This window comes from Pelmatolapia mariae, linkage group LG13 (assembly GCF_036321145.2).
Source record: "Pelmatolapia mariae isolate MD_Pm_ZW linkage group LG13, Pm_UMD_F_2, whole genome shotgun sequence".
Classification (NCBI taxonomy): domain Eukaryota; kingdom Metazoa; phylum Chordata; class Actinopteri; order Cichliformes; family Cichlidae; genus Pelmatolapia; species Pelmatolapia mariae.
In genome coordinates, this window is record NC_086238.1 from 10731037 (window position 1) to 10756942 (window position 25906).

The following is a 25906-nucleotide window of genomic DNA, read 5'->3' on the forward strand; positions in this document are numbered from 1 at the left end:
CTTGTTCTCAGCTAAGCTAGGAGAGGTCACTGATATTAATCACAGAAGTCTTCAACTCTAAAAGTAAATCATCGTGTGTTCTCTTACTCGTCGTACAACATCTCAAGCCGGATACCCTTCCTCCCCATTTTTTTTTTTTTTCTTTAAACAACCGCTCCGCTGACATCTTGAATTGGGAGAAGCTCCAGCTGTACACGCTATGAACAACTCTCTTAGCAATAAAAGGAAAGGACACTACAGTAGTTGACAACTCAAAAATTAATGTGATGATGCAGATCGGCAATTGTTTAAATCTACAGCAAATTGAAATGAAGAGCTTTTTCAAACGGAGTACATGTTCTTGGTGGTGGAGCCGCTCTTACTGGACGTGTCGTCGTGCGACTGGTAGCCAATCATGGCTTTCATGGGGAGGTTGAGCCGCTCTTTGTAAAGTTGCCTGTGAAGAGATGAGATGGAAGCAGTGTGAAGACTTAAGCAAGCTCAGTGTTGCCATCTAGTGGTCCACTGTAGCTCCTACTTGCTTATTATGAGTAATGTGACTTTAAAGGCTCACCCTATCGTCATGATGGCGTCCCTGTTTTGGCAGTTGCTCGTCCAGATGGATATTTTGTCACCTTTAGGTCTGACGTTGACCACAGCTCCGCAGACGTCTTCACTTGCCTCATCAAATGACTCACCGACTAAACACAACAGCTGCAAAAAACACACAAAAAAAGTCAAACTATACATATATATTTTTTTATATTTAAATCACAACCATCAGGGGAAACATCCAATGGATACAACTCTGCTGAGTGGTTTCAGAAAACGGCCGTCTTACCGTTTCCATCCAGTAGCGATCGAGGTCATTGTGCCTCTGTTGTTTGTTGAGAGTCATCAGCCATCGACCCCCCAGCTTGTTCCTGTCGTCCTCCCACATGGGCTTGATCCCATCCTGACGCACAACATGAAACAGCTATTAAACCCTATCCATGTCTTTAGACTCTGCTGCAACTGAGTTTAAGGGAAAATGTGTAAACATTTAACAAAAAAAAAGAGCCTTACCTTGAATAAGCAGTAATCGCAGCCAAAGCCGAGTTTACTTGGCTGCTGTATGTGGTTGTATAATCTGGTAGAAAGATGAAAAAGTAGATTCCCAACATGAGTGTGTTGAATTGTAGAATTTCAGAAGCTTTTATCAGAACAATGGTAATTAAACAACAATCAGTAAAGTGAAACATGCTGATCCTGATTGACATTACCATTAAGGGACATGTTGTGCACATTAATAATAAACCATCAATAACCAAGACTGGCTTCAGCAGAGAAAACTTACGCCCAAAAATCTTCCACTGTGTCAAATTTAGAAATGAGACGCAAGTTCTCTGTCCAGCTTTTGCTCTTGTCGTTTTTGAAATACCACAGGGCCCATCTAAAAAAAAAAAAACAATAAAATAAAAATGCATCATTCATAGAATTCAACATTCATAGACCAAGAGGTAAAGAGCATAATTACACTGACTGTCTGAAAATCTCTCAAAACCATGTCCGAAAATGCAGATTACTGAACACGCATAAACTGAAAATAAAATATAGTGCATGACTTTGCCCCAAATTGTGATTGAGCAAACCTTGTGACTGTGAGGGGAAAACTCCCTGCTTGTTGACTTCTTCATCTTTGTGGGGATCAGAAATCAGAAGTGTCATCACTTACAAATGTACTTACAAATGTATCAACCTGGACATATTCCCAGTCTGTGGCAGAGCCAACACAGTACGAGCTTTTCCGATGTCAGAAGGTAAGTGGGGTAATGCCTGGCTAATACTTGGATGGGAGACAGCCGATGGGAATACCAGGTGCTGAGAGTCTGTCTCTCTCTTGTTTTTCTACAGTTACATTTTTGTATTTTAGCCTGTTGTGTGTCAGAAATTAAGTGATTTCTCTGTAGAAAGACATTGGGCAGCATGGTACGTGATTTTGAAACCACTACACAGCGCTGCAGTCCACACACCTTGTGCTTTCCTTTAGTGACTTTGGACCTTTTTTACACTTTGCCAATCTTTGCTAATAGTAAAGTGCAGGGTTCTTGGAAAACACTATTTAGGGTTCCTACTTGTATAACAGCAGCTGGGCTCAGTATAGGGTATTTGGTACTTTACATTTTCTTTTTTTAAATAAAACTGTTATTGTTAGCAATCAATTCTTGAGTTCAGTACAGGCATATTCAATGTTTTGTATCTCTTTTCATTTCGCAACAGCTCGATGCTGTACCATCACTGTTAAAATCAAAAACAAGGACTCAAAGTCTATTTTATGTTACCATTGCATGAAACGTTTAACCTAACAGCAGACGTACACGCTGTTTCACAGAAGAACACAACAGCTAGTAACAAAAGCATGAATGTCAATGCAAAAAACAAGAGAAAGCCAGCCATCAACGGCACTACAAATGGACTCTTTGTTTACAGTGGCTGCTGTAATTCTTTTATGTATTACCAAGGGGCAGTGGGTGGGAGGCTAGCAGGCAGGGTTGAGGGCAGTGAGAGGACATCAGCTGAACCGTTTGCCCCCCTCCACTTACAACTGTAACAACCCCACCCATGTGCCATAGACACAAATGAAGCAAATGGACGGAACAGAGCTAAAAGAGAGGATGAAAGTATATTTGTTTAATGCGAACATCACACTGCACATACTGAGACCAGACTGCTCACAGCCGTGATTCTTCTGGTGAACCCAGAACAGTCACAAGCCAAGACTACATGCCTAGTAATGGCATATAAACAAATATGCCAGACAGCAAGTCAAGCCAGCTCTGTTCTTCACATGTACTTTAAAATCCAGGTAACTTGTTTCTCAGACATGGGTGGTGGACTGGATTGACAAACAGTTAAGGCCTTTGTGGCGAAGCATGGCTCAGATTCTAGATTAAGAGAGTCAACAAACACAGATAAAGACAGCAGCTCAATGAGGCATGCAACTATATTAGGGCAGTCTTCCTAATGTCTTAGGAGAGTTAAAGACATTAAAGTTTGCAAAGCAGGTAGTTTAAGCTTTTCCTCACGAGAGACAAAATGATCATTTCAGGTCAATGCAGCCAAACGAATCTTTCCTAGCTCTAAGACAGCAAACCTTAAGAGGACTGATTAATTCACTACTGTGACATCACCCTCTGACACAGACAGTAATATGTGATTTGTTCAGCTGTGAACTAATCAGCGTGCTCCAGTCCCCACTGTCTTCTGAATGTGTGTCAAGTAAATAAGAACGAGCCGCAGCAGAGCTAGAGAAACAGTGTCATCTGAATTTTTAATAGTTCAGCTGCCAAACACAGACGAGTTGTTGTGGTTCTGACTTTAAAAATACCAAGGTCATGATTTTAAAAATAAAAAGAGTCCATGGGCAGACAGGCATAAACTATCCATTTCACTTTCAGCTACAGTAAACTGTATACTAAACAATTTTCCAAAACAGAAGCTGAATGCGTTCTTCCTACTTCCCAGCAGCTGCTGGTTTCGCTTAATGACGGTGCCATATGAAAATGGTGCTGCATGACTTTGAAACTTGAAAGTGATCATCGTGTCAAGTTATGTAACAGCTGAGTAACGGATCTGTGCAGTCTGTTCAAATCCATCTCTGGACTCACCTTCACAGACCGCAGCAAGATCCAAACTCTTGCCAAAATCAAGAGAAAACCTCCATAAGCAATTATTATTTTTATTTTTAAATCTATGAATGCAGATATTAAAGTGAATCTCTTAAGGATGGTAATAAAGTATTGGGGAATAATAATTCAATTAGATGGCACAGATATAAAACACCAAATATGATGCACTGTTATCATTAAAACTATCCATCATTATTCCACCTTGAACAGATGTCGAAGGGGATTTTTCTGCCAATTATTCATTTAGTATTATTTAGTGACTCTGCATTATTCACTGTTAAAACTAATCTGTATTTACTTTAGAGCTGGGCGATAGAACGATAACGATATGTATTGCGAAATAACTTTTTCTCGATAGAAAAATTAAACTATTCCGATAGGCCTCATCTCTCTTGTCCTCTTAAAAAAAGAAAAAGAAGAAAAAGAACAGCCAATCCAAATTAAGTAGCGCAGAGCCGAACCAATCACAGCCGCAGCGCCACGTCACGTGACTTGTTACGTACAGCACAAGTGCCAAGGCGCACATATGTATTTGTTTTTGCAGCCGGGCTGCCCAGGTAATGAAGGAAATGAGTTTGCCGACTAGAGAAAAATCAACCGAGAGCGTGAGCGAAGGTTACCGAAGAAAAAAACCGATGATGGTTCCAATGCCGGAGAGATTGTCGAACGGAAGGGCCATAGAAGTTCCGTAGTGTGAAGGTATTTCGGCTATTTCAAGTCTGACAAAAAACAGAGTAGCGCGCACTGTAAATTGTGCCGAAAGCAAGTCTGGAAATACAATAAACCGGTGCATGCTCAATCTCTGACTGAAAGCGCTAATTTGTCATTCGGCTTTTGTCAGACTAAAGTAACTGTTTGAAAAGCTAAGCTATACAACAAGGAGAGATTGAGAATTTCCTTTTAGTTCTCAGTTTATTTGATATTGACAAAAGTTAGTCAATTTTGTCTGTTCTTCTGTAAAACAAACTAAGATTTATTTTTAGAATTAATATTTTGTTTCTAAGTGGAATTGACAATTTAGTAGTCTGTTTTGTTTGTTCTATTTTGAAACTTAAACGCTTTAGCGCAGTGGTTCTTAACCTTGTTGGAGACACCGAACCCCACCAGTTTCATATGCGCATTCACCGAACCCCTCTTTAGTGAAATTTTTTTTTTTTCAAATTCAAGACATAGATATGTTTTTTTACTGGTGCACAAAATGATCCGTGCATGAACATCACCTTGTTCAAAGAACAAAACCAACACAATGCATGAACTTACAAGAAATTACATACCTGCAAATCAGTGTGACTTCTGCTGTTGCCTTTGAGAGACCAGTTCAGATATGCGTGGCTTCACCTTGGCAAGTGCCAGTCTCATGTCATTTTCACAGAAAAGTCTGTTCCTTTTCTTCGTTTTTATGTCCAGCATCGTCGAAAAGGATTGCTCGCAAAGATATGTTGTAACAAATGGTATAAAAAAAATCCAGGGCTTTCTTAGCTGAAATGCGCTGAAAATGCGGTGCCTCAGAGCACTATTTCGCACATAGTTCACACATTCCACCACAGTTTTTAATACTTCTGCCATTGTTGGAGGAAAGTTTTTTGTTGCCAATGCATGCCTGTGCAAAATACAATGAGTCACAATGATGTGTGGTGCATCGGCTTTTACTAGCGCACCAAAGCCAGAGTTTCTTCCTAGCATGACTGGAGCTCCGTCCGTACAAACTGCACAAACCATGTCCCATGAAAGATTGTTGTCTCTGAAGAAGTCATCCACAAGCTTCTTCACATCGGCTGCCTTAGTTGTTGTTGTAAGAGGCTTACAAAATAAAAAATCTTCTTTTATCATGTCATCTTTCACATAGTCCACAAAAACAGTAAGCTGGCTTAGATTAGCAACGTCTGTGCTCTCATCGAGCTGAAGGCTGAATTTTGCCGGGCTTGAAATCAGATCAGCGACTACTTGAGCCAAGATGTCTTTACTCATGTCTTCTATTCTGTCGCTGACGGTGTCATTTGAAAGAGGAATTTGGGATAATTTACCTTCGGCCGCTGTTCCGAGAATCAGATTTGCCATCTTTAACGCAGCTGGTTTCACGAGTGATTCACCAATGGTGTGTGGCTTGCCCTGCTTTGCGATCAGGTAAGCAACTTCGTACGATGCTGTGAGGATCGGTTTGTTAACGGCTACAAATCCAAGAGCAGGCAGAGTGGGCCTTTCACCGAATCTGGCTCTCTTCACCTTGAACTCAGCAAGTGTTGTGTTCTTGTATTCCCCGTCTCCATGCAGCTTCAAGAAGTGTTCCTTTAGTTTTGCCGGTGCGAGACTACAGTTGCTCAACTTGGCGTTGCAAATCATGCAGATAGGACGCTCACTCCCGTCACGTTCTGTGATACATGTGAATCCATACTGTACATATTCGTCCGACCACTTTCTTCTTTTGCCCGACATAGTTAGTATGGATTAAAATGTTAAAATAAATCACACGAAGTACTACCACTACATTCACCTGTTGACTACTGCGCGCGCTACAATACCCGCAGCCCTGATTGGCCAAGCAGTGTAGCATGACAGTCTGCAGCCAGTGATGGTCAGAAGGGGGCGTGTCATCACAAATTTACACGATAATTCGGGTGTGTCTGGACCTCTGTGACCTCTGCGGTGGAGGCTCTGCCGAACCCCTAGGGTTCGATCGAACCCAGGTTAAGAACCACTGCTTTAGCGGCTGCCTTTTGTGTAGTTTGCAATATTTGCCTTTATTTATCTGAAACTGAAGTCTCATGTTCCTTAAGTACATCTACCCTGTTGAACTCATTATGGGAAATAAATATTTTAATTAAAACAAGCTGCTAATTATTTCACATTTTACTTGTGAGCAACGGCACATTTAAATCTTACAAATATAGTTATTTGGCTTATATCGTGATATATATCGTTATCGCCTGAAATGAAAAAAACATATCGTGATATGAAAAAATCTTATATCGCCCAGCTCTAATTTACTTACACTGAACCTCTGTGCAACCCTCACATTATTCATTTAAAAAAAACAAAAAAAACCAAGTTATTTTAGCCCCTCTCAATTTAGTAGCAGTAAATATTTATGACAGACAACAGCAAAAATCTGCAAGTACAATCAGACATACTGTAGATAAAAAAAAAAAAAAAAAAGGGATAAGAGGTCACTTGTCTTCCTTTACCTAAAAACCCCGACCTCACTCTGAGAGCGCCAACCATTGATGCTAAAACTGACAAATATCCAAAGCAGCTCAATCATTTATTAAGGAACCAATCACATCTTCGGCCGGTGAGACAGTTAAAACACATATCTGTGATGAATATTTAACCACAAATTCCAAATAACTCAACAGTCCTCTACTTCCTTACAGTGAAGCCAGAGAGAAGCGACAACACCTAGCCCTCAAAACGAGAAGTCTGCAATCAAAACTGTCAAAATGGAAAACAAACCCCGCACGTCAATATGTTTAAATAAAACCAGGATGAAAGCAGCAGAGATGGACAGCCTTGACCTCTGAGGCTGAGCTGAACAAGCAGAATGACCTAGAAGTGACTTGCCAAGAGAACCATTCAGCATTTCCAAACCGACTGTACAATGCTCCTGAATAGCTCGTCGCCACTGCAGAACTATGATAACATTTCTAAAAGGACAATAGAAAAAACAACAACTGCAACTCTAACACAGAGGAAAAAACAAAACACAGGACTCCTCAATCTGCTCTTCTGATTTTAAACCTTAAAACAAGAAAACAAACAGAAAGTGCAAATATGAACCTGATGAAAATAAACTGAACATTTATCCTTACTATGATGCTCAAACTGTAACTGCTTAAAAACAGGTTTGCTGTGCACTCATCCATAATTTCCCCAAGTGACTAGATGGGTAATTTGAATATCCTGTTTACGCTGTCAAAATAAGTGCTGTGACGAGTTTCTAATTTCACTTTCATCCAAGAGACCAGAGGGACAAAAAGAAAAATCAATCAGCACATGACTGTAAGTATGTTTGTGATGCCAAAGAACAAAAGTCAAAGTACAGCTCCCATCCTAAAACTAGATGAAGATGAAATGCCATTTTCAACTGAATGTAAATACAGAAAGGTTATTGATCCTAAGCAATTAAGTAAATTTAGCCCCACCATCTCTGTATATGTTTTCAATGAGCTCAGTTTCTGTATTTGTGTGTAAATAATGATGAAAAAAAGAAGTCCCTCTTCCCTCTGAAAACGGTCACATAGGTGATATTTGAAAGGGTGTTAAAACATCAGTAGGCGTGAAATGTTCAATGGTGTTGACACCTTTCTGGATGGGGTGAAATTTGGCACCCTGGTAAGCCTGACGTGATTAACATTGTAAGAGAATCTATTATAATCCAAATCAACCCCAACGAGTTTCGTCTGTGCCTCAAACTATTTAATTAACATGACAAAGCAAACCTTAAAAACTGTTTCAGATGAGACTCCAGTCCCGGTCTCTGAGTTAACGAGACGGGTGTGTTTGATCTCACCACCACACCCACGTCTTAAGGCACAGTTTGGCTTTTCTAAATGAAAACTCCCCTGTATCTAATTTTAGAAATGCTTACACAGGCAATTTCTGATTGTTTGGCCAGAGGATTTGCTGGTTGTTGCAAGAAGACTGCAGAGTATGGAAGCACAAACAGCTTTCATCCAAATCAAACCCGGAACCTGGTTTGACTCTCACCTGTTTTGCAAAGGGTGTTTGATATACTGCTCAGGATTCGCAACAACCTGACCGTCAGTCTGTTGATCTTCAGTTTCAGTTGTTTTCTGAGGAGAAATGCACACGAACACATCACATATCTTCTTTGAAAAACATCCACAGTTAAAGGCTTTTGTCAGGGGTAATCACACACTTAATTTCATAGTGTGTACAGTATCATAACATCACAAAGTACTGCAAGCTTTTTGTCATCATCATTATTATTATTACTGCTACTACTACTGAGTTTCTAACAGAACCTATTACATACTTTTACACTTTAGGGAATAATTCCAACCTTTCAAAAAAAAAGAAAAATAAGACAATAAAAACATAAGTTACCTAGACTGATCCACAAACCCACGGCATAATCAAAAACATACCAATTTAATCCCTAAATTCGGACTACTCAAAGCCCCTAATAAGAATAGTGTAACTATGTAGTTCAATGTATATATAACAAAAAGCTTACATGATCTATAAAATGCATTGTTATTACAGTGTAGCTTACATTTAAAGTAATCTACAGAAACGTAACAAAGGTATGACCTTAAGCCCCTCTGCTTTAGGGGGCCGTAATGGGGCCTTGTCCCATTATCCAGTTCACAGCTGGGCTCTGCCTTATATTCTTGCATTTTTATAAAGATTCACTTAGCAACAGCAGAGTCCACCTCAACTACATTTTTAAGGATTAGACGCAGGGGCTGATGGAAAACAGTCGGTAGGGGGTATATACAAAGAAAATCAATAAGCTAACTTTACAGATAACAGTTACTAGCATTAGTTTTAGCAGATGAGCTAGGCTAGCTGCAGGCTAGATATACACGTGTCCAGACTTTCTAAAAATGCACCAATAATATAACACGACGGGTGTTTAAATGTATTGGCAGTTCATTAAAACTGTCGTAAGATATCGACTGTAATATCAGACTAGATTAAAACAATTCGTTGACTGGAGTTTGAATGAACGACGTGCAGTCAGTCACTCCCTCCCTGCCCAACAAAGTCAGGCAGTGCCTCATACATCCCCACTGCTGAGCATGCTAGCGCTAATCCACGCCAACATCTGTCAACTCAAACGCGTTAATTTGGCCTAAACGCCAGTTCGGTTTCACAGAAGCAAAGTTATGCGATGTATGTAGTAGATGAATTGGATATTTATCCGGTCTTTACGTGCATATTAGTCGATTTTTTTGTGCTATCTCTTGTCTCTCTTACCGGCTCCGATGTCGCCATCTTGACTGTAGAAGTGATCTGCCCGTTCGGCGCTCCTGCGTCACTCCAACTACTCGCTCTGCTACGGAAGCCGCCTCAGTCCTGTTCGAGCTGAATGACCTGAATCCGAGGAGTCGTCGCAAGAGAAAGGGCACAGGGGTTACACCCACTACCACTGAGTGGCTGCTTCTGAGGACAATAATTTAGATAAACCAATAGTTAGCTGCGAATAAACCTCCAACTAATTGTATTCATGCAGGTATATTCAAAACGGTTAAAAATATCTATCTCTGCTTTGAGTATTTTATTTTGTGGTGATTTAAACATTTTAATACCATCTACAATAGTTTCCAGACTTGATTTCAGGTAAATTTTTATTGCTTAAAATATTTAGTTTGTATTAATGTTACTACTAGTGTAGTACTTGATATGAAAAAATATTTCTCATGTGAAAGACTAAACCAGTTTAAGATTAAAACCATTTAAACCAACCTTTAGGAAGCCAAAGTCCTAATAAATATATGGCTTCCCATGATTATTGTACTGGGACATTTGACCAAATTGAAATGGACTAAAATGAAAGACATTTTATGTGTTTGTATTCTTTTTAGTAAGTATGTAAGTAAGTTTTAATAAATAAATCCTCTCCCGTAAATTTATTTCCAACACTGCTGAGAAATGACTTTGACCCCCCCGCCAGACAAGGCTTTATCTTTATAAAGTACCAGAGTCAATTACATACCCAGAACCCAGAAGTTTATCACATTTGTCATTCATTTGAAATGTCTGTAAACATGTATAACCATAAAGTGGTGTCTAATAGCCTAAGACAACATTAAAGCAAATAGGTTTCATGGATTAAAAATTTGTAAAATTTATCTCATTCTGTCTTGTCTAATTAAATTACACACATGTTAAGGACAAATTTCTGCTGTATTTTTTCTTTGGCAAACTACCTCCTCTCTTCTCTCTCCCCCCCCCCCTCTACTGAAACTACTATTCATGAGCCCAAAGAGAGGTTAATTTAATTACAATTACCTGTTCATGCTGACTGGGGGAGTTTTCCCCACTTTCCCAGATTCCATAGAGGCGAGAATGCAGTGAGACAAAGACAACACTCCAGGGGTGGGTACTGATTCACCTTTACTAAAGTTCTGAATTTACAGTTTGAAACTTCAGTTAACTTACTTGTGACTGAAGCGATTTGAAACGATTGTTAACAATTAAACTTGCACTCAATTTTAGTAAGGAAATGTGTGTTCTTTGTTGTAATGATGCTTCTTGGCAATAAATCTTTTATCATTGGAAAGCTAGTTTATGTCCCCTTATATGGTGCCATATATAAAGAAAATACATTTGTGGGTTGAGCAGAAGAGTTGAGTATGTAGCTGAAGAATCACGTTTTCTTTTAAATAACATGGATGGCCAGGTGCATGTGTCTGATCGGTGTATATATATGTATATTATATTAATGAAACATGTTATGGTGAAGGGTTTGTTCCTATTACTTCTATATCAATCAAAGCGTGACATGTACTGGAGAGAAAGATGTACTCCAGTTGACTTTGGAGTCCTGGAAAAACCAAGTGCACCGCGTGATTAAATAGCTTGTAGAACCACCTTTAGCAGCAGTAACTTAAAATAATATTTTCTGTATGAATCTATCAGATACAGAAAACATGGAGGACATGTCAGCAGTTTGCAGGCATTCACTTATGCACAGCTCTTAAGGTCCCACCACAGCATTTCAGGTAGGTTGAGGTCTGCACTTTGACTGGGCCACTAGAGCATCTTGATTTTTATCTTTTTCAGCCAATCTCTTGCAGATTTACTGCTGTGCTTGGGATCATTTTCCTATTGTATGACCCAGTGAACATGTGCATCATGGCCAAAGATCTCCACTGTGGTCTCATCAGTACAAAGGACATTGGTACAGAAGCCTCGTGGTTTGTTCAGATGCAGCTTTGCAAACCTAAGCCATGCTGCCATGTTCTTCTTGGAGAGGAGAGATTTTCTCCTGGCAACGCCTCCAAACAAGCCATACTTGTTCAGTCTTTTCTAACTGTGCTATCCTGAACTTTAACTTAACTAAGGCTTGAATGTGGTGAATTTGTTGGCGCGTTCACTGCTGGGATGATTGTGACATTGTGTTAGTTCACACCTGAATGCCTCAGACCAGCAAGCTGCCAAAACCTCTGCTTTTGTAGAAGTGCTTATTAGCTGCACCCAGCTTCTACTTACCGTCTTAACTCCTATGGAAGCACTAAGGTTGTACTTTATTTTCACATCACTGCATGTTGCAGCAGCTTATCGTGAAGCACTCTTTGCGTTGTTATGGCTAATTTCAAGTTTTCGAATTGATTTATCAGGCTGGTAATCTCTTGATCAACCTACAGAAGATACTAAATCATACAAATGTACTGTAAAATGAATAAGAGGGACATGTTGGATGAAATGCCTGAGCTCACACTAATGTTAAATCATGCACTCATAGTTCCCGACTCCCGACCATGCAGCTGTGGTCACGTGGTCAGCTGAGTGAACGCAATCAAACAATAATGACAACTTACAAAAGTTACAGGGATTTAACACTGTGGCCTTTATAAATCATGCTGTTTTTCACACTTGATGTGTGATTTTTTTATTTTATGGATTGTCTTTTGCTTGTTTCCTTCTTTTCCACTCTAACTGAGCAGTCAAAATAATTTAAAATAATTTATTTTTCCACACATTTAGTCCCTGTAAGTCCTTTTTGGAATCACACACAGGCTCACACTCTGATGGATGGATCAGAAGCATTCGTCCAATCATAGTTGAGGTTGTGATGAGGCTGGAGCCCATCCTAGCTTTCATAGGACAAAAGGTGGAGTACACTCTCGACAAGTTACCAGTCTTTTTGTAGGGCTAACACAGAGAGGCAACCATTCACATTCACACCTGCAATTAAGTTAGGATCACCAATTAAAAGCTGGTAACTCCATACATGCTTTTGTGGGAGAAAGCTGGAGTTACACAGAGAGTTCTTGCTGTGAGTAAACGGTGCCAACCACCACATTGAAAAGACTGTCCTTATATTTAAAATTATGTTAGTTTCTCCTGTTACTTTTGAGCCTAAACAGTTAATCCAACTTAATTCTTAAACCCCTTAATTAAAGTTAAACAAGTTTGCGCTTTCATCACATTGTAATGTTTTGATCTAAAATGCACTGTGGCATTATACAGAGACAAAACTCCCCAAATTGTGTCTTTGTCCGAGAGATTATGGATCTAACTGTCGGTTGTGCTCTGAAGGGTCTGAAGGTGCACTCTTGTGCTGAAATCACGTTACATTTAACTTAGTCATGAGAAAATCACTGTCATACATCTACAAGCTAGCTAGAAAATAATGTCATGTTTTTACTTCAGGAGGCAAAGTGTGCAAAAACAAGTAATGTTTGATCTTTAGGGGACAAAGTCTGAGTGACTTCATTGGGATACCAGATCAGTGAGTCATACAGCCAGTATAGGAAAATCAGATGGAGAAAAAAAAAAAGAGGAGATCATAATCAGGTCCAAAATATAAATATGACTTTATTTCACAATCCCGAAAGAGATCAGCCATCCATAAAAGGAATGCTAAATTTATTCTCTCCTCAAGTCTAAACTGGATATACTTTAAGCGACGTACAGTAATTCAGTTTCAAAATAAGCAAGATCACCCATTGTCTAAACACCAGTAACAATACAGTAAAAACAATGTGGTTCACATACATATTTACACATTTTCTACTAAGAATTTTCCCCCCCATTTTTTTAATGCTGGTGCTCGTTGTTAGTTCTTTGTTGATTAAAAAATGTTCATTGTGGACTAAAAATGTCCCCCACAGTAAGTCGAGAGAAACATTTAGAACTGTAATTTCATCACGTGATGTTCAAAAAATATTCTTTCTAAATTTAACTCATTTAAAAAACAGTTTTACATTCATCTTTATTTGTGTGTTATGTTGTGACTTTTGATAACTGCTGCAGAGTTGGGTTTAACTGTGGAAGACATTTGAACTCTATGTGGACATCTGCCCATAGTGCGCTGTTTTACTTGTACTTGACAAATTAAGGTATGTCATGATGTTGCCAGCCGGTAGCGACCAGAAGAAATGAACTGAACTGAATCAAATACAGGATCAGTGAGTGCTGAGTTTCAAAAAGCACCGTGCCATCACTGTTATACAGTACATAAGCAGGTTGCGTCAATGCATGTACCTTGACATCTTGTCCTATTAGCACCAAAAGGAAGTCAAAGTGTTTAAAAGACCCAAATGCGTCTACAGGAAATGTTATGCCATCAGTTTTAGTGTGAATATTATATGTCTCTATCTCTTGATTCATTCTTAAAATTAAGAGCTTTGCTTGTATGGGTAACAGAAAAATAACAAGGAAGAAATCCTGATTAATCAGGAGTTGACACCAACCCCCCTTTTTATAGACCCTGTAAAAAAGCGTTCTGTAAACAAAGTTTTCACAGAGGTCGAGCACCCGAAATCGTCTTAGGCAGCTGGCTAAGTGGGATCTGGTGTTTGAGTGGTTTCACAACAAAAGCACAGACAAGGGAAAAGAAACAGATTGATTATTCAGCAGTGGCTAATGCAGCTTTATGCTCAAACTTAAGAGTATGGACATAAAAGCCGAGCATGATCTGTTGACATATCTGACACTTTGTGGTTTCTGGAAAGAAAAAAAAAAGGTCTTCTTAGCACCAATATCATGTACAGTAGGTGTTTTAATTCCTATAATCACTCTTGTTCCCTATAAAAAACTGAATTCCTTTTCCAGAAGCTGAACGTAAGTAAAGTGCAAATGATGATAAGCACTTTACTGATGTAGCATTTCATTATTCCTCGCTAGGTGTTTAGTTTCATTAGATATGTATGCCATCTTCAATCAAATGAGTGAAACGCAATTAAGTGCAGAAATACTGTAAAAAAAAAAAAAAAAAAAAAAAAAGGATTAATGCTAAAATGTCATATATTTCTCTGTCTGTACATACATATTCAGGCCTATGGACTGGGACCCTTTTCAAGTTAGGTTTAAAAAAAAGTGCTTTTTAATATGCCATACATATCTGTGAATAAAAGACAAACTATCCAGATGTGGATATAACGAATAAACAAACAACAGACCGAGGAAGTACATTTCTTTCATCAACCGCCGACAGAAGTCAGAGGCAGCAGAAGGAAATGTGTAATGCTACATGTGACAATCTGTAGTAAAAATATGCAGAATATTAGTCTTATTTTCTACATAATGTGATGTAATGAGTTTGCTTAATAAAGATTACAGTGAGAATGGCACCAATGTAAAAAAAAAAAAAAGCCAATGAGATTCATCTTCTGAAAAGAGAATTACTGGCTGAAATAAAAAGTAATTTTCTACTGTACAACATAAAATCTGAACACATAATGCAGGTCATCGTAGAAATCTTGCAGTAAACAGGCTTACACCAGAAATTAAATATAAATCGTTATGATCAGAATAAATAATCACATCTTTTTTTTCTGTTTGTTCTGTATATAAAACCAGTTTAAAAATGTCTTTTAAATGCTTCAAAGCACCATCTCTTTACAATAAAAACCGACACCGAAACTCACAGTTAAAAAGCCGACAACCTTTGGTCTTCCTCGTCACTCTGAAGGAAGAGACGAAGAAGGGCAAAGTGAACAGGTATAAGAAAAGCACGATGAAAAAAAAAAAGAATAAAAATGAGAGTAGCAGTTTAAAATTGTCTGAGGTAAGGCAGAAGCACAGGGTGTAGGAGTTTTCTGTGTTTGAGTGTGTGTGTGTGTGAATGTCAAGGTTTAAAACATGTTGACTAAGACCAGCGATTGTATGGACCCGTCACTTGGGTAAGAGCATACGGGGACGCGGTGATGACCCCGTCCCTTGGGAGAGTCCATGCCTTACGTGTGGGGACATTCATAATCCTCGTCTCCTCTGTCTCCTCACCCGTTTCCTCCTCTCCCTCCACCCCTCCAGCACCTTTGCTAAGGCTGCCCTCCAGCCTCAATCTCTCAGCCTCCTCCTCCCTGTCCCGTTCCCGCTTGGCCATTTTGGCATCCCACATAGCCATCCCGTGGCCTGGCTCATTTAGGGACTTATGCTGGTAGAAGACTAGAGAGATGCGGGTGGGGTGGCTGCGATTTGGCTTGAGGACTGGAGTAGTGGCGTGGAGCTCCCGCCGCGCGCACTCGATTAGGATGGAGCCGTGCGACGGGGCCACGGCGACTCCGCCTATTTCGCTGTCGAGGAAGTTGTGTTCGCTGTCTGACCACACCTCTTCCTGCTTCACTTCCTCTGGTTCAAATGGTGGAGTTTGTACAGGGAGGGAGAGAGGAGACATCGGTGGGAGGCCATGACCCCTAGCCTCTGCTATGACATCTCCCACAGACCCATGGAGCCCATTGAGCCGGCTGAAGAGGCCCTCAGAGGTTGGACTGGGGGAGAACGGAGAGGGAGGAGGAGCGCTCCCGCTGGGAAGAGGTTTGTGCTGAGGAGAACAGTGCACCTCTCTGGGCTCAGTTTTAAAAGCACCATCATAGTCAGCAGGTGTGTTACGTGGAGGTATACACTCTGTCAGAGCACACTGGTCACCAGATGCTGGAGAATAACCATTCACTGTATCACTCACTGTCTTATAACTGAGAACTGAGCCATTCTGTCCAAACTGGAGGCCAGGCAGGCCATGGGTGTTGGGTGAGATGACCTCCCTCTGCGGGTTGACTCCTGGACCCACAGTGGGGTAGCTGCTGATCTGGTTATAAGTGCAGGGTTGATTCTTCTCTGGTAGGTACCTTTCCACACTAGCAGGTCTGTAAGAGCTGTTGTATCCAGCTTTTGTTTTGTTGGAAGAAAATTCATATATTTTAATGTGTTTATATTAAAACAGCTATAAATCTTAAATGACCAGTGGCGTGAATGTACTACCTTTGTTGGGGCTTTCAACTTTCACTTTTCCAGGAGTGAGAGGAGTCACCCCAAGCTTCTTCTCCAGTCGCTCTGTTTGAGCCTTAAGGCGAGCCTCTTGTCTGATCTTACGGGCTGATTTTACCGGCTCTGCCAGCAGACGAACCTGACATGTGCCAAAATTGAATTATTTAAAGCACGTTAACACTGACTGCACACTGACCCACAAGTAAAACAAGATCCTTTTTGGTTCACTCACCTCTCGAGGAAAGGAAGACAGAACTTGAAGAGCACCACTTTGGATCTTTGCCATCTGGCCCTCAGCGTGACCAAACTCATCTGTGTCAGAGATCTTGTAAAGTGGCAGCACGTGGAGCTGCTCATCCTCTGGCATGTTACGAACTGCACGGTTGTCTTCCTTGGTTAAAGTGCAAACCTAAAAAACACCAACCCAAAGCCAAAAAGCAAATTTTTCAGCCAAACAGGATCGGTTTAATACTCCCAAACAAAAAACTGTTGACCTTCAAATTTAGATGCACCATGTAGGAGTAAATTACATGGTATCGCATTCTTGAGCTTGCTTACCACGGTGCTGCCATTATTCATGTTGCTAGTGTCTTTGTGAGCGTGTGCACAGAAATCCACACAAGCTGTAACCCCAGAAAAAGGACGTCCCTCCTTCTTGCCCAGCCGGCATTCACCCCCCGCCGCCTCATATTCCACCTGTGAGACCCGAAAAACAGGACACTAAGGAAAGATTTCTTAAAACTCTTTAAAAATAAGCTTTTTAAAGGAATTAAGAGTCCGTAGAATAAACAGGTCCCTGAAGTAGCCTGGAGTGAGACTGTATGGCAATTTAAGGAAAAAGATTAACTGAAAATCACTTCCGCTGAATTAAGTCGAGCCCAGGAGAGCAAAGGATTACTAGAGATGAATGTGGTCGTTTCCCGTTTCATACCTGGTTTTGGAAAGCCTGAGGAGCCAGTTTCTTGTAGAGGGGGGCGACCTCGGTGGCAAGACTCTGAAGGTTGTTTTCTACCTTCAACTCCTGAAAATAAAAGCTAACACTGTTCAAAGGGACCTACTCCAACATGGTTCATCAGCAGGCAAACCTTCAAAAAACTACTAGCTTGAACTAAATAATAAGAGACGATTTTTCTCTCAGATTTTGCTGTAAGCTGTACTGCTCACTCATTGTTTGCTGCTGTAAATTAAAAAAGCACACTCTCTCACCTCCTCTCGGTAGTCACCTTGCAGGCGAAACTTCCGAGGAACTTTGCTGCGTGCAAATTTGCATCCATTGAAGTACATGCTCCAGGAGCAACCAAAGGAAAATGAAGCTCCGCAGGTGTCCGGATCTAAACCCTGGCACGCACATGTGCGACTGTAAAGAAACGGGAAATAACAAATGAAAAGATAAAGAGGGAAAAAGAAGTGTTATGGAAAAATAAAAGAAGGGGTACTCACTCTTCATTGAGCGCACAACGACGGCTGGTGGGGGAGCCGTACTTAAAGAGGGTCTCTGTCAGCTCCTGGTATAGGTGGTCTGCTACCGGCCGAGGAATTCCCTCCCAGGCCAGGATGAGGATCACCAACACTGCCGAGTCGCAGTGGTGCCCTGGCCTCTGGCGGACCAAACACAGCAGCTTCTCCTCTTCACTGCCACGCCGGACCACCTGTCAGAGGACATTTAATTTATAAATACACAAACGTCAGTCATATTTGAAACTTGGATTGCAACACAGATGAATACACTAAGCTCACTACATAGATCACTATAAGTGAGCTGCCATACCACCAGACTAGGCAGAAAATGTTGTGAATAAATTTGCAATTTAATGCCTCTGACACGGAGATGGTTTTAGTTTGTCTGTTTGTTTGTGTTGTTAGAAGAAATTATCAAGAAGTTATGGATGGATTCATGTGAAAATTGTACCAGAGGTGGCTAACTTTTTGACTTGATCCACATTAAAGTCTGGTACTGGGTCCAGGAATACCTGGAAGAACATTCCGTGTCATATCTAAACAAATACCAATAAAACTGAAACATGAAAAATTGCTGTTCAAGAAAAAGAAAACACAAACTAATCCACATATCCTTCTTGATCTAAAGACTCTAAAGTTTACGCCATGGTTTGTGCAGCCCTGGCGGAAGTACGCTGTCTCAGACTGCTCGCTATGTTTAAACTTTGGTTACACGGTTGGCGGCAGCTAAGATTTTGCCATGGTGGTGATAAAAGCATAAATCAGAGGCTGACTTTCATTTCTTACACTAAATATACTGGCTCACAACAATGTTTACATTTACAGCAGACACATTCAGGACATTCAGAAAAGTATCATGACCACAGACACCAACCACATACCCATTTAGCTATTGGACACCCCTGGGAGCTCCTGCCTTCTTTCCCAGTGTAAACAACAACTTCCACCCTTATTGCATTTCCTTTGGCACCATACCTAAAACACACACACAGACAATAAATGATAAGTCTGTGCTCTTCACAAAAGAACATATAAAAGTCATCGGCATAATTTCTGAAAGTTAGAATAATATTTAAAAAATGTAACAGTTAATACAACTATTTTTTGTTTAAAATATACACACACCACTCATCACAAAATAAGACAACGTCAGTTAAACTTCAGGGTCATTCTGTTCAGATAGGAAGCATAAACCACTATGAATGCATTTAGTTTGGTGCAAATCACACTGGTGTCCTGTTTTGATGTTGCCGTCATCACAGCATTTGTTACGGTGTCTTCAGACTCTTTCTCTTCTGTCACATGCACTCTATGTGAAATCCATGTCCCTGCTCTCATCAGCCAAGTGAACAGGATGCCACTGACAGACCTGCCAGTTCTGGTGTTCATGGGTGAACGCCAGTTGAGCTGCACTATGCTGATCTGTGAACGTGGGTCCGGCTAAAGGACGTTGAGCCCTGACGACACCCTTGTGGAGTCTGCTTGTGACAGTTTCCTCAGAAACATGCAAATGATTAGCCCCAGGAGGTGATTTTTGTCGGACTCTGGAAGTGCTCCTCCTGTTTCTCTTGGCAGAAAGGTGCAGACAGCGATCCTGTTGTTGGGTTGATGCCCTTCTACAGCCTTGTCCAGCTGTCTCACTCTTGAGACACAGCAAACCTTCCTGTGACAGCACATTTGGATGCGGCATCCTGAAGAAACTTAGTTGCCTGCAGGTAGCATTTCATGGTAGCAGCAATAACAAGGACACAAGCAAAAAGAAAAACAACAGTGTGGAGGATAAGGAGAGGGTAACGGTAACGGTGCATCTCGAGACCTCCCGTTCATGATCATTTACACTGAAGTAGGTGAAATGGGTTCACAATGGTTCATGCTTCCTAACTGGACCAACCTGTCATCCCTAAAGTTTAACTGACTTATTGTTAAACTGCGGAGAACAAGTACTCCCTTAATGTTTTTGGGATGCTGTATCTTCCCTCATTTTTAACAAAAATCTGGTAGGATGTAATGCGTTATTACTGCCAGAAGGTGGAGGTAATAAAACTAAAAGCTGTTTACCGACTTACAAGAAAAATAGTAAAATGCGCTACTAACTACCAAGCATTGGATTGAAAAAAGGTGAGATGTGGTTAGAGTATTTGGATGTTGGGCAATAGTATTTCTGCTCAAAAAGCCCATATCTAGCATGTATGGATGGCAATATGCTATATATTACACATGAGGAAGCTTAACCCTTCCTGAGAGCAACTGACAACACAAAAACCTCACAGCATTTCAAAATAAATTGTGTCTTTTAGTGAATTACAAAGGTTCGTATAATGTAACAGTAAGCAGTGGTATGTGTCCAAAAGAGCTAATTAGACCAAAGACTAAACTATTTCATTTTTACCAGCCAAGCTGAAAATATACGTAAAGTGTAGCTGTCAAATGGACTTGATGAACCACAAGTTGTATTTAAACAAGCTGTCATCCTGCTTTACGGGCCCCTCGTCTGAGCTAGAGGGGTTTCCTGTTTCAGCATGCTGTGTGTGTGTGTGTATGTATGTGTTGAGCTATCTCAGCAGTGCTTCCTTTTAATGACATAGCGTGGTTGTGATCCCGCCCCATTCCACCAAGCCTGTGGTTTACTAGTAAGCTGTGGTAGTAAACACACCCCACAGAGTGTAAACAACGCCGCTGTAGTCACTCTACCTGTTCTCCATAAGTTCCCTCACTGCAGCGACGCTGGGTCCTGCCCCAAGATGAGTATAGTAAGGGCCTTCTTCCTTTTCAATGATCTGGTCTGTGAAAGACAACAATGAATATTGTTGCAACTTCTTCAAATAGCATTCCACTGATGCGTTGCTGGCACGTTTAAAGAGAAACACAGACAACCTGTTTGATATTTTTAATAAAAACATCAGATTAATGTTGAAATACAAACTAAATGTAGCTGGATTTCAGTTCAGTTTAGGGTCCAACACCTTGGAGGTCTTTTGAAATGCATCATAATAAGTCAACAAGCCTCCACAAAACATTCAAAATCCTGCTCCAAATATGGCAGAGAAATGCAGCCTTTTATGCTCGATTTGGCTGTTGAATTAGGACACAGTGTATGTGTGTGTGAGTGTATGTTTGAGTCAGAGTGAGAGAAAAAAGTCAGTTTGAGGTCAAACACCAGCAGTCTCACTCAAAAGAAAACTCCAAAGGGACGGCTCACCCTAAAATCAAATACACATGTTTCCCTTTGGCCTGCAGTGATACTTAGCTTTGGTGTAAGCTGCTCAGTTTAGAAGATACCACCTCTTTCATTCTGATGTCTCACTTTACTTGAATATAATTGAACTAGATGGCTCTCATCTTTTAATGCTCTATTAGAAAGGAATTTGTCACACAACTTGTTATATCATTTGCATAACATGGCCTGCTTGGCACTGTCACTTAAATACCATTTAACTTTTCAAACCTTAGGCTACAGGTTCCACAAAATAACATAAATCCATGTTCCTAATGACGAAAGGCACGCAATCTTTCTTTTGGTGTTTAAATTTAACACAAAAATGAAGCCAAATCAAGCTTCTGCTGCTGGTTTAGGATCACTCAGCCAGTTCTTTGGATCTTTGCTGCTAGCTTTTGGACAGCAAGCTATCTTTGCAGGTGCTTGGAAAGACAGCTTGCTGTCTTCAGAAAGAGTATGGAAAGAGTTAATGCTATATTGCAGTGTTTAGGCGTTTATGGCTGGGTGAAGTCTGCACTTTACAATCACGTTCCTATCATTTCAAGCAATAAGAATGAAAGCAATGCCAATTTCTCCACTGCTCGAAAGTTGCAGATCAATCTATTTTTCTCCTCCCTCCACTTGAACAGAAGTCATCTGATCATTTAGCACCAAATCATAACAACAGTCGCCTCAAAGCGCTTAACATTTTAAGGTAAAAACCCTACAATGATTCAGAGAGACCCCAACAATCAGTTGACACCCTGTAAGCATGAACTGTGGCGACAGTGGGAGAAAAAAAACCCTTTTAACAGGAAGAAACCTGCAGCAGAACCAGATTCAGGGAGCGGTGGCCATCTGCTGTGAACAGTTGTCAGTAAAGGGGAAAAATGAATACAGCTAGTTAGCATTTTAGCTTAAATGAGGTCACATACCATGAATATATACATACTGTCATGATCATGAACTTCATGAATCTGACCACTGGTGTCTAGTTGATTAGAAAAAAATGTTCTAAAGTCTCACAACAGAGACTTTACTGCTGAGTTTTAAAATGCACCTTTTTAATGCTTTGACCATAGTGTGACTGCAATCGAATTTCATTAGACTGTAGAGAAGGCAGTCATTTGTATATTTTCTATCTGTTATCGCCCAATCTGGGCAAATCTCACGAGCAACAGCTACTCAGCTTTATAAACAACTCTGCAGGCGAGAGGAAAAACATGTACGTTAGTCTGTTTAATTTCAAAGTGGTTCAAATTTAATGTGATGGAAACACATGCGCTAAAAAGTTGAAGTGAAGACAGAAGCAACTCACCCACACACTGACAGGATGGAAGATCAGCCAGTTTTTTGGAAGGTGTGTTGAGCAAGTTCTTGGTAGGGGTATCCAGAAAACTCGAGGGAGACTCCAGAAAACTGTTGATGCCGTTCTTGGATGGAGTTGAGTCCGCAGAGTGGCCCTGACTCCCATCAGTGGTTGTAGACAGGACAGTGACAGGTCCTGAACTCTCCAGCTTGTAGTAGCTTTGTTGACTTAGAGGAGGGGACTGGCGAGCCCCTGAGAAGCCATTAGCCAGACCATGATGCCCAGAGTTAGGGCTGAGAAAAGCTGATTTGGCTGGGCTGGTGTTAGGATCAGCACCGTGCTGCAGCCCACCACAGGGCTGCGCTACCTGAGATAACAAATGCTTTTCGTACTCTTCTGGTCCTGCAGCGTAACCATTGCATGGGTTATGTTGGTGAAGTGGACCTTTGGAAAGGGACCACGGCTGGTTTTCTTGACCGGAAATGTGGTTGAACGTTGCGAGAGTGCTATAGTTCTGAGTCTGATGCCCTAAATGAGATATATTTTGAGTGTTAATCTGATGGATAAATTGCTTCCTCTCCTCCTGTGCCTCAGCCAAGTATCTCTTCAGATCAATTTGAGCCTGAGGCAGAAATAGGTTTTTCTTGTGGTGAAGTCCCGATTTACCCTGCAAGGGATTCTTCTGGTTTCTGCTCCTGTACGGCGTCTCTCTATTTGGCGTGCGCTGATTTAATCCATCAGTTTTCTTCTTTCTGGGCTTGGAAGGCGCAGCTTTTGTTTTCTTCCTGACAGGTGTTTTCTGACTGGGGGGTTGCTGGGATTTGTAGTTGTATTTGATAGCTGAAACAGGCGCTCCTTTCAAAGGATTGTTCTCTGACTGCTGGTTGTGCTGGGACTGGATGATGAAGGCTAAATTTGCCAGCTGAGCTGCCACTTCCTCTTCATCTCTGTTTCTACTCACTTTAGCAACAACCCCACCCTCCATAGACAGACGCTCATGATCCTTACTAAACTTCACATCAGTGGGGGTTTTATAACTGAATTCAGACTTAATGACAAAAGCACCACAATCCTGTTCTGTCCTCCTGGAGATTGTTTTATCACTGTGTGAGCTTGCCTCCAAGAGGCTCTGCAGCTTGTTTATGCTCAACCCGTTGGAGCGCTGGATGACATTCCCTTGTCTGGCCACAGGAGGTCGTATAACTGACATCTGATGTAGTGGTGAGCTGATGACAGAGACTTTGTTGTAGCCAAAAGCTACTGCGGGTTTGGCTTCTTGCAGGACTGTATTTGTACACGAGGCTGATGATGGCACAGCAGTAGAAATGGGATGTTCACACTTACTTTCAGTTTTAATGGACCCTGGTGTGCTTTGAGGTATAGCTGCCAGCTGAGTCAAGGCCTCAATAGCGATAGCCTGATCAACACTAAGGTTTCTCCTCTCTGCCAAAGATTGCACGCTTGGTAACAAGACACTTGGAAGAGGCTCACTTTTAATGGGTGGGGGAGTGCTTTGCAGATTAACAGGAGTGCTTTTCAGATACAAGTCCTCTTTCTCTTTTCTCACAAAGTGCAAATCTGGTGCCTCTGCTTTGATGGAGTGAAGTATGGAAGCACGAGAGCTGAAGAGTTTCTCCTCCAGCCCCTTCCTCTCGGTGACAGAAAGACACACAACGGCTGCCAGCGTAGCCAGTGGGTCCTCACATACCTCATCTTCATCACTCAGCTGTGTGGTGGTCTGTTCAGTGATCCACACCCATGGCTCCTCCTGTTTTATCTTCTTTAGTGGAACTGACAAGTCATCTGGAGGAGTCATGGGTCCATTCTCAGAGTCTTTAGGAACTGCAGCTATGATATTCCTTTGAGGCTCCAATGCCATTGTAGTCCGTTTCAATGCAGACACAGTGGTCATATTAGCACCAGGTTTAGGTTTTATCAGGTTCGCAGCAGAACCATTCTGAAAAGTCACAGAAGAGCATACTTGTTGGTGAAGTGGTGCAGTGCTGGTCAGCTCCAGCCCGGGCTCTCCTTTAATAAGTATTGGCCGTACACCTTGGTCCAAGACCTGGTCGTGGGTGAGTGAGTGGGTAATGGGGGGAGTCTGTGTATGAGGTATGTGGCCTTCCTCCCCCTCATCCTCCTCTGCTGCCATGTGGGTGTCATCCATCTGTGCTTTGCCTGTGCCATTTACCAACCCACTTTCTGGAACCACCTGAAACACGGAGACAGGGAGAGAAACAAGAGGAGAGAGGTGACTCAAGCTCTCACAGTACACAGGGAATCAGCTTGTTCTAAACAGTCACGGCGCAGAGCACAGCAGATTGCCTCTCAGCGTGGCACGAGCATCTGCTGCAGCCACTATCAAGGCTGTGGAAAATATTATGGCATTGGGAAAACAAATAATCTCCTTTTTCACAAATCTTGCCAAATCTGACCTCTAAACAGAGCTAATAAAAAGTTAAACTAAGATAATTCGCAGTTGAGGCTTCGATAACGACTACATTAATATCTGAGCTCAGGAGTGTTGAGAGCAATGGACCCAAAAGTAGCTAAGAGCCAACAAGTAAACATTTGGAGTCATCCACAGTTCAAGGCTGCGCTACTTCCAGTGGGTCACTGAGGGTATGTGTGCAACGTGTATGTACGTGTTGTGTTTGTCCTGGGCTTGAATGTGTGCTCCTGGGTATGCATGTGTGTGCATGCACACGTGATTATCCACACAGCTGGCCTGACATTACAGTATAACCCCTGTGCATTGTTAAGAGTGATTAACCCACTGTGGGTCTTACACACAGTAGCTGCAGCACGGCCGGACCCTCATGAACTGTGATCATACAAAGGTCAACCATGGCGTATGGATTATCCACAAAAACATTATTAAACATGTTCTACTACAACCTGTGTAATACACAGATAATTATTTCCACAACCTATACTATCTGGAGACGTTTTAAGGCTTTGAGTAAAGTGTGTTTGCTACTGTAGTATACATGCTCTCTTAGAAGCACTTTCTACGAGAACATGCAAAGAGTACTCTGAAAAAGTCAGTCATTTCTTTACATTTTGCATCCACAGAGCCAGACTTTCTTGTAACTTTTTTAAAGGGATCTTGAGCAGTAGTACTCTAGTCTTTCTGAAGGTCTTTCACAGTTTTTCTTAGGACAAGGGCGTCTTTTTCATTCTTTCCTAGCCCAGTCCTTGTACCCTGATCACTTTCAGTTCATGTTTTTTGTTTAGTGAACCACTTGCCTGTGAATAATTCAAGCATAAAAAGGCACCTATCTCAAGGGACCAATCAGTGCTGTGTCTACACATACCAGACAACTTTGAAAAAAAAAAAAAAAAAAAAAAAAAACGCACACAAAAAAACCAAAGCAATTTTATTGTATTTTCAGG

The 25906-nt window shown here is 41.2% G+C and overlaps 2 protein-coding genes across 5 annotated transcripts in view; both read right to left on the bottom strand.

Moving 5' to 3' along the window:
• Positions 1-94: 94 nt before the first annotated feature.
• On the bottom strand, positions 95-9689 carry eif4e1c (eukaryotic translation initiation factor 4E family member 1c). Its single transcript, XM_063491784.1, has 7 exons — positions 9588-9689; positions 8352-8437; positions 1316-1411; positions 1045-1108; positions 821-934; positions 554-693; positions 95-436 (listed from the first exon to the last, which is right to left on the bottom strand). The coding sequence occupies exons 1-7, from the start codon at positions 9603-9605 to the stop codon at positions 322-324; spliced, it is 633 nt and encodes a 210-aa protein (XP_063347854.1). The 5' UTR covers positions 9606-9689; the 3' UTR covers positions 95-321.
• A 3450-nt stretch (positions 9690-13139) lies between these two features.
• Positions 13140-25906, bottom strand: part of tet1 (tet methylcytosine dioxygenase 1) — a 38340-nt gene continuing 25573 nt past the window's right edge. For all 4 annotated transcript variants that reach the window (XM_063491172.1, XM_063491171.1, XM_063491174.1 and 1 more), the window contains 10 exons: positions 22520-24722; positions 20697-20787; positions 18887-18980; positions 17988-18196; positions 17754-17904; positions 17479-17568; positions 17106-17243; positions 16780-16956; positions 16542-16686; positions 13140-16448 (listed from right to left, as the gene is read on the bottom strand). In XM_063491172.1, coding sequence (XP_063347242.1) covers positions 15430-16448; positions 16542-16686; positions 16780-16956; positions 17106-17243; positions 17479-17568; positions 17754-17904; positions 17988-18196; positions 18887-18980; positions 20697-20787; positions 22520-24722 — 4317 coding nt within the window. In that variant the 3' untranslated portion in view covers positions 13140-15429. The remainder of the gene's footprint in view (positions 16449-16541; positions 16687-16779; positions 16957-17105; positions 17244-17478; positions 17569-17753; positions 17905-17987; positions 18197-18886; positions 18981-20696; positions 20788-22519; positions 24723-25906) is intronic.